Below are 7,836 nucleotides of genomic sequence, written 5' to 3'. Positions count from 1 at the left end.
CCCTGCGGCGGGTTACAGGGAGGCACCGGCCGCTGCTCCGCAGAGCTTCCCTCTCTCCTATGCTTTCTGGGGCCGAGGCTCCCGGCTAGTCTTTCGGGAGCTGACGGCTCCCAGTTTATCTGGGACTCGAGAGAAAGAGCCAGGTGGTAAAACTGCAAGACCACCACGCGCCAGCGCTTGCAGTAACCTGGGGAGGGGAAAGGAGGGGAAGAAGAAGACAAACTCAGGGGATTTACGACCCTGGAACGTGACCTGGCCTAGTTTTCAGGTGGGAGAGCCGGGCGAGCCCACGGTGCCCCCGAGTGTCCCGGGGTCATGCCAGGTCGGTGCCCTGCGCGGAGCCGCTGCGCCCCAACTTGCCACCTCCTCACGTGTTCTGGGCATGGCGGGGATTAAAAATGCAAGGGGGAAAATTACACGCGGAACGGGCAGGATGTTCTCAGAGATTACTTTAGGGGGAAAAAAAGTGAAATGCGGATTGTACTTTTTTTCCCCTTTAGTGCAGAGACGAGTTTTATTTCCGCCCCCCCTCCCCTACACATTCCTGACCTCTCCCTCCCCCTTCCCTCTCTCTTTCCTTCCTTCCTCCCCGTCCAAGTTCTGGGATTTTTTTCAGCCTTGCTTGGCTTTGGCCAAAAGCACAAAAAAGGCGTTTTCGGAAGCGGCCGGGCCGCGCACAAGGGCCATTTGTTTGTTTGGGGACGGGGGCAGGAAGCCGGGCCGCCTGAGTCACGGCGGCTCCTTCAAGGAAACGCCAGTGCTCTCCGGCCGCCGCTCGCCATGGGGGAGATGCAGGGCGCGCTGGCCCGGGCCCGTCTCGAGTCGCTGCTGCGGCCCCGCCACAAGAAGAGGGCCGAGGCGCAGAAGAGGAGCGAGTCCTTCCTCCTGACCGGACTGGGTAAGCCCGGGCGCGCGGGGGCTTGGCACTGCCCCCCTCGCCGCGTGGCTCCAGCGAGCGGGGCGGGGTGTCGGCGAGGCTGCCGAGGGCGGCGGGATGGGGACGGGGGGCGCGGGGAGACCGGCCGGGCGCCTGGCCCCACGCTGACCCCCAAGATAAGGGCGCGCGGGGCCGCCCTCCCCCGGCGCGGCCACCCTGTGCCCGGGAGATAACCCCGTTGCTGGCGGGCGGCCGCCGCGGGAATCCGGGAGAGGGTCGGCGCCGGGCCGGGTGCGTCCGAATCCGGGTTTGGTGAGCCCAGCGGGCACCCAGCCACCCGGGGGGCGCGCACCGGGAGGAACGCGCCTGGGAGCCGCGACTGGTGTTCTCGCTGGCGGACTAGAGGGTGGAAAATTACCCCAGGCTCCCTCTGCTCCCTCCGGCCCCCTCCTGCGCCGGCGGCTTCCCTCTCTCGGGCCCTGGAGCAAGGGAGGTAGATAACCGCCCCGCGCCGGGCCCTCCCCCGGCGGCCCCGGCGGCCGGCGCCCCGCACCCCCGACCCGGCTCGCCCTCCCGCCGGGGCGGAACCGCTTGCCGCCGGCCGTCCAGCCGCCTGCAGAGCCGCGGGGCCGCCGGGGGCGGGGGCGGGGCTGAGGGCGGGGCCTGGCCGCGAGACCGCCTCCCTGTGCGCGGGCCCCGCCCCCGCGGAGGCGCAGGGCTTATAAGAGCGGCGGCGCGGCCCGAGCGAGCTATCGGTTCAGCCGGTCCCTTCGCTGCCGCTTCTCCGCGCCGCCTCGCTTACTCTGTCCCCTCTCTGCGGCGATGACAGTGAAGACCGAGGCTGCTAGGGGCACCCTCACTTACTCCAGAATGCGGGGCATGGTAGCAATTCTCATCGGTGAGTGCCCCAGCCGCTGGATTTCCCACCGAGGCTATACCAAGTGGAAATTTTTTGAAGATCCCGCATCCGATTAGTGCGCGTGGCGTCGGGTGTTACCAAGCCATCTAAACGTTTATCTCTCTTTAATTCGCAGCTTTCATGAAACAGAGGAGGATGGGCCTGAACGACTTTATTCAGAAGATTGCCAATAACTCCTATGCATGCAAACAGTAAGTTGGGGGAACTGGGGCACATAAAAATTAGCGTAGTTTAAGTTCACCAGCAATAAGGACGTTCTCATCACTGTGTTGATCAGGAAGCCTAAGACCTCCCCGGGGATGGGGATCCCCTTTCAAGTTCTATTTACGTATAGCATTTTAAACATTAAAATTTAAAATTAATTTGCGGATTTGGCTTGTTCTAAAGCTGTAAGATAAAATTTTGGTGATTGCCTAATTCACCTCTGTCTCCAGGAAGAACAACCCTCATCTCTTTATTTAACTGGGTTTATTATTTTCTTTGGCTAATTTCTTTAACTGAGTAATTTATTTGGATGTCTAGTTTAAACACTGAATTCTCCGGAAAATTCGAGCCAGAAACTCACTACTTGTGCTGGTGCGCCCCCTTGTGGCGAGTTAGGAGGTTCTAAATTGTTCTTTTTTTCTTTGTAGCCCTGAAGTTCAGTCCATTTTGAAAATCTCCCAACCTCAAGAGCCTGAGCTTATGAATGCCAACCCTTCTCCTCCAGTAAGTATTCTCCATTTGTAATGTCTGTGAAGGAATCTTGTAAATGAGTCAGTATTCCTACATTGATGAATTAAAATGGCATTTCTAGGAATTAGTATTAAGGCAGGAATGCCTCTTTAGTTCACGCGTAACAAGTGACATAAGCACTTGAGAATTGAGTCAGTGGAGTATTTTCAATGGCATATTTCATAAAATATTTCTCTGCTTACAATAACATTGTGTAATCTCCACACTCCAGTTTGAGAAATTAACATGGATAAAAAGTAGTTTTGAGTGTTTGCCTCAGTCATTTGCAGATGTAACATCTTTGACAGCGCCTATACTTTATTATCGATGTCTTTCTTTGAAACCAAGATATTAAAAGAAAGCATTTTATTTTTCAGCCAAGTCCTTCTCAGCAAATCAACCTTGGCCCATCATCCAATCCTCATGCTAAACCATCTGACTTCCACTTCTTGAAAGTGATCGGGAAGGGCAGTTTTGGAAAGGTAATTTCAAATCTGATGTCCCCGTTCCCTAGGTAGCCTTCCCTGCACTTATTTTACCATCTCCCTGGATGCAGGCGGCAAAATGATTTTTTTAATTGACATTTCAGGTTCTTCTAGCAAGACACAAAGCAGAGGAAGCATTCTACGCAGTCAAAGTTCTACAGAAGAAAGCGATCCTGAAAAAGAAGGAGGTACGTGCAGTGCTGGATGGGTTGCGGTTGGAGATAAGACTTCCATTGAGTAGTTTCACCTGGCAATTTCGGTGCCACATTGAAATTTGCCACTAAATCTTGATTGTCCTTTTCCTAGGAAAAGCATATTATGTCGGAGCGGAACGTTCTCCTGAAGAATGTGAAGCACCCTTTCCTGGTGGGCCTTCACTTCTCTTTCCAGACTGCTGACAAACTGTACTTTGTCCTCGACTACATTAATGGTGGAGAGGTGAGCAGAGGGAAGATGAGCTAACTTGTCCGTGCACAATTTTTAAAAGATGCGTAGGGGAGGAAAGTTACCAGAATTAGCATTTCCTTTAGCCATCCAGGTCTCAAATAGTTAATAAGTAGACTATTTAGGGCCACTTCCTGCGATTGTTCTCTTCAGCTATATATGTCGAGACTAATTAAATGCATTGTTGTCAGGCTTTGGCAAGCGCAGACTGACTTTGTTCTGTCTCCTGCAGTTGTTCTACCACCTCCAGAGGGAGCGCTGCTTCCTGGAACCGCGGGCCCGTTTCTATGCTGCTGAAATAGCCAGTGCCTTGGGTTACCTGCACTCCATGAACATCGTTTATAGGTGAGCTGGAGTTCTCCTAAGGCAGCCTTCCTTCGTGGGTATAAAGGAGACACAGGAGGCCTAGCCTTGGACAGGGCCTTAAAATAATGTGTTTATGTACCACTTGGTCACCTAAAACCAGATCCCCCAGCATGTGAGCTGTCTTGACTCCAGGCCACTAGGGAATTAGCCAACTAGGATTGGACCTGATCCAGGATAGGTTAGCAGAACAAGGACTCCCTGTTTTATTCAGGATACAACTGCAGTGAATGTAAAATGCTTCTAATACCCCTAACAATTCTCTTTACAGAGGATTTCTTATGAAGTGAAATTAACTTGTGCAACTACCTTTCTGTCGTTTCTTTGCAGAGACTTAAAACCAGAGAATATTCTGCTGGATTCCCAGGGACACATTGTCCTTACTGACTTTGGGCTCTGCAAGGAGAACATCGAGCCCAACGGCACGACATCCACCTTCTGTGGCACACCCGAGGTAGGAGCGCCCTCCACTGCTGCCTGGTCCACCCCCTCCTTCCCAGAGAGAAAGCGCAGTAATGCATTTCACCAACAGAAAGACTCAACTGTTCTCCGAGATTTCTTAGTGCAAGTAAAATACACTTGCTATTTGATGCAGCATGAGATGTTCCAAGGCCGTATGCTGCTTTAATGAAAGCTAGCCGTTTGCAAGATCCATGTCAAAAAAAGATTTCTAAATCCCCAAGGAAGATGCTGTTGGGTGGCCAGTCAGCTTTCAAGTCCACTAGTTTGATCAGGAAGTCATCTAAAGAAATACATTCTCCAAGTGGATCCAGGGTCTCTCAGCTCTTTCAAAGTGCATGCCTGGCCTTGGGATTGCCTGGTTCCGCTGGCTCTAAGCTCTCTTCTCCTGGTCTGTCTTTCAGTATCTCGCACCTGAGGTGCTTCATAAGCAGCCTTACGACAGAACTGTGGACTGGTGGTGCCTGGGGGCCGTCTTATATGAGATGCTCTATGGCCTGGTGAGTAGCACATTGAGAACCACGGAATATTGCCCCGGTGGATAATGCTACCCTAGAATGTAGTCTTCTTACAATCCAGACTCTTCTGGGCACGTAGGCCCCATTGCATACCTGGTCCTTCTGTCTTGACCTTTATCAGTAAGCTTATCAAATGCTGGTAAGAAGCATATTAGTTGTTTTATAAGTGTTGGAGGGTGAATTCTTACCTAGTAGATTTTTCTTTTGTAAATTCACATTTTAGTAGATATGCTTACACTTAACCTATGTGAGCGTGACAAACATGACTTGATCAGCATCTAACCCCTGGTACGAGTTGCCAAAGAACACTTAAAAATCCAAGGCCAAAAAAATATCAAGAAAAAGACATTGTCCAATCCAAGTTCATATATTGCAGCTTAGATCTTTTTCTCTGTTTGATAATATGTGCTGTACAAAGCTCCCAGGTAAATATTAAGTGATTGTCTCCCTTCTTTCAGCCTCCTTTTTACAGCCGAAACACAGCTGAGATGTACGACAACATTCTGAACAAGCCCCTCCAGTTGAAGCCAAATATCACAAATTCTGCAAGACACCTCCTGGAGGGCCTCCTGCAGAAGGACCGGACAAAGCGGCTGGGTGCCAAGGACGACTTTGTGAGTGTCGCTTCCTGTTCTCCTGGTTGGCTGGGAAGTGCCCTTCTCGAATTCGGCCTGTTTAAGTTAACCCTGGTGTTTCTTCTCAACAGATGGAGATTAAGAATCATGTCTTCTTCTCTGTAATTAACTGGGATGATCTCATTAATAAGAAGATTACTCCTCCTTTTAACCCAAATGTGGTGAGTATCTTTCTTCTAAATATAGGGGGGCCCCAAGGTCATTTCTTTAAAGTCAGATTTGGTGGTTGTGGTGGGGAGGGAAAAGCCCTCACGGAATAAATTGGCAGATATTTTATTCATGGACCATTATTTTACTACAGAAAAAGTAGAATATTTGTCCCAACAAAGCTCACAGGATTTTTCAACACACTTATCAATTAAAGTACCCGAAAAAGGGTAACATTACCCTCATCATTTAAACTCTGTGCGGCCTCTGTGGGTCATACCTGAAATGGGTGATTATGATGGGAGTTTCCATATTGTGCCCTAAAGACCTGAGCACCAGAATTTAAAGCCTAAATAAGGACTGCCCAGCCCTGTATCCAGTGTGGATTCTTAACACTGAACGTGGTTTTCCCTTCCTGCTGCAGAGTGGACCCAGTGACCTGCGGCACTTCGACCCCGAGTTTACTGAAGAGCCCGTCCCCAACTCCATCGGCAGGTCCCCCGACAGCATCCTCCTCACAGCCAGCGTCAAAGAGGCCGCCGAGGCCTTCCTGGGCTTCTCCTACGCGCCTCCCGTGGACTCTTTCCTCTGAACCGTCGGAGGGTGGGTTTTGAAGGATTTTCTGTGTGTTTTGAAATGTTTTAGTTAGCCTCTTGGCGGAGCTGCCAACTGACAGGACATCTTCAAAGAGAATTTGCACATCTCCGGGAGCTTGCACATCTTGGCAATCTTATTGCACACTGTTTGCTGGAAGCTTTTCGAAGAGCACATCCTCCTCTCAGTGAGCTCATGAGGTTTTCATTTTTATCCTTCCTTCCAACGTGGTGCTATCTGACATTCGCATTAGAGTGCCGCCCTAGACAGGTGCAGTGGTCCCGTCAGAAGGACGCTGCCCTCAGGAGGGTCTCCTGGGAGGGTCAGTCCGGGCTGTGATACCGAATCTTATGAAATGTGCCTTTTCTGATGAGATTGTGTGAGCTCCAAAGCTTTTCCTGTTGCAGTGTTTCAGTTCTTTATCTTTCCTTGTGGATTGCTGTGCGAACAGTGGTCTGAGTGTGGTATGCCTGAGCACAGATGGATTTAGTTATAGGCATCAATGTGACACTTGCAGGACACTACAATGTGGGACATTGTTTGTTTCTTCCATATTTGGAAGATAAATTTATGCGTAGACTGTTTTGTTTTTTTTTTGTAAGATATAGCTAATTAAAATTTATTGAAATGGTCTTGCAATGACTTGTATCCAGATGCTTAAAGAAAGCATTGCTGCTATAAATATTTCTATTTTTAGAAAGGGTTTTTATGGACCAATGCCCCAGTTGTCGGTCAAGCCTGGTGTTTTCATTGTTTAAAATGTCACCTGAAAATGGGCATTATTTATGGGGTATTTTTTTGCATTCCCGGTAATTGTATGTATTGTATAAAGTCTGTACATTGGGTTATAACACTAGTATATTTAAACTTACAGGCTTATTTGTAATGTAAACCACCATTTTAATGTACTGTAATTAACATGGTTATAATATGTACAATCTTCCCCCCTTCCCATCACACACCTTTTGTGTGTGTGTGATAAACCAGTTTTGGTTTGCAATAAAACCTTAAAAAATATTTACATAAATTGTGTCATGCGTGTTCTTTTAATATAGTATTTTGGTCTGGGGGTTAAGAGGGGGTTAGAGAACAATAATGGGTTCATTTAAAATCTAAAACCAGGGAAATGCTGCTGTAATTGCTTCCAATAGCAGTAGCTACTGACTCCAGGGGAGTAGAGGGTGGTCTTAGAGTCAAATTTATATTCCAGGTTTTCTTAGCATTTATGAAGTCAGTTATTCATAAATCCATCCAAACAAATCCTTTTCAAGTTACCGGTCCCACAAGGACAGCCATGATGTAATGTTCCCTATATTTATTGCGTGTCCTATGACGTTGACAGCTGTTTGTTCGGACATTTAGCTTGTCTCAAGTAACAGGTAATGCTTTCAACAAATATTTGAGCACCTACTCTGGGCCAAGCTCTGAGTGCTGCGGATATAGCAGTGAGCAAAGCAGACCAATCCCTGCCTTGATAGGAGAGGCAGACTTCTTCAGTGGAGCTGTTTATTAAAAGGGGGATCAATATCATAGTCTGCATGGGTAGGAGAATGCCACCGAAGAGGGTGAGGACGTTTGTCATGAATGGAGGTGTTCCCCAGAACCCAAGCTGGCAGGACTTCTAGTTTAGGGAGTACCCAGAGCTGAACCAAGCCCAGTGCTGGCTCGGAATGATCCCCAA

The 7,836-nt window shown here is 49.1% G+C and overlaps 1 protein-coding gene across 3 annotated transcripts; it reads left to right on the top strand.

The window, feature by feature from the left end:
* The first annotated feature begins 764 nt into the window (after positions 1 to 764).
* On the top strand, positions 765 to 7,182 carry SGK1 (serum/glucocorticoid regulated kinase 1). Of its 3 annotated transcripts, none has more exons than XM_036317137.1 (12): positions 766 to 898; positions 1,912 to 1,987; positions 2,429 to 2,504; positions 2,888 to 2,992; positions 3,100 to 3,183; positions 3,302 to 3,433; positions 3,672 to 3,784; positions 4,133 to 4,256; positions 4,666 to 4,761; positions 5,238 to 5,393; positions 5,486 to 5,575; positions 5,986 to 7,182. In XM_036317137.1, exons 1-12 carry the CDS (start codon positions 781 to 783, stop codon positions 6,151 to 6,153), a joined length of 1,338 nt encoding a protein of 445 aa, XP_036173030.1. In that variant the 5' UTR covers positions 766 to 780; the 3' UTR covers positions 6,154 to 7,182. The 3 variants fall into 3 exon arrangements, with proteins under 3 accessions (XP_036173031.1, XP_036173030.1, XP_036173032.1); XM_036317139.1 differs by lacking the exon at positions 766 to 898 and adding an exon at positions 1,614 to 1,775; XM_036317138.1 differs by lacking the exon at positions 4,666 to 4,761 and having other exon boundaries at positions 765 to 898.
* The last annotated feature ends 654 nt before the right edge of the window (positions 7,183 to 7,836 follow it).

Source organism: Myotis myotis, unplaced genomic scaffold (assembly GCF_014108235.1).
Source record: "Myotis myotis isolate mMyoMyo1 unplaced genomic scaffold, mMyoMyo1.p scaffold_m19_p_7, whole genome shotgun sequence".
Lineage (NCBI taxonomy): Eukaryota > Metazoa > Chordata > Mammalia > Chiroptera > Vespertilionidae > Myotis > Myotis myotis.
Note: the sequence above shows the minus strand (reverse complement) of the source record. Positions and strands in the feature narration are given on the sequence as shown.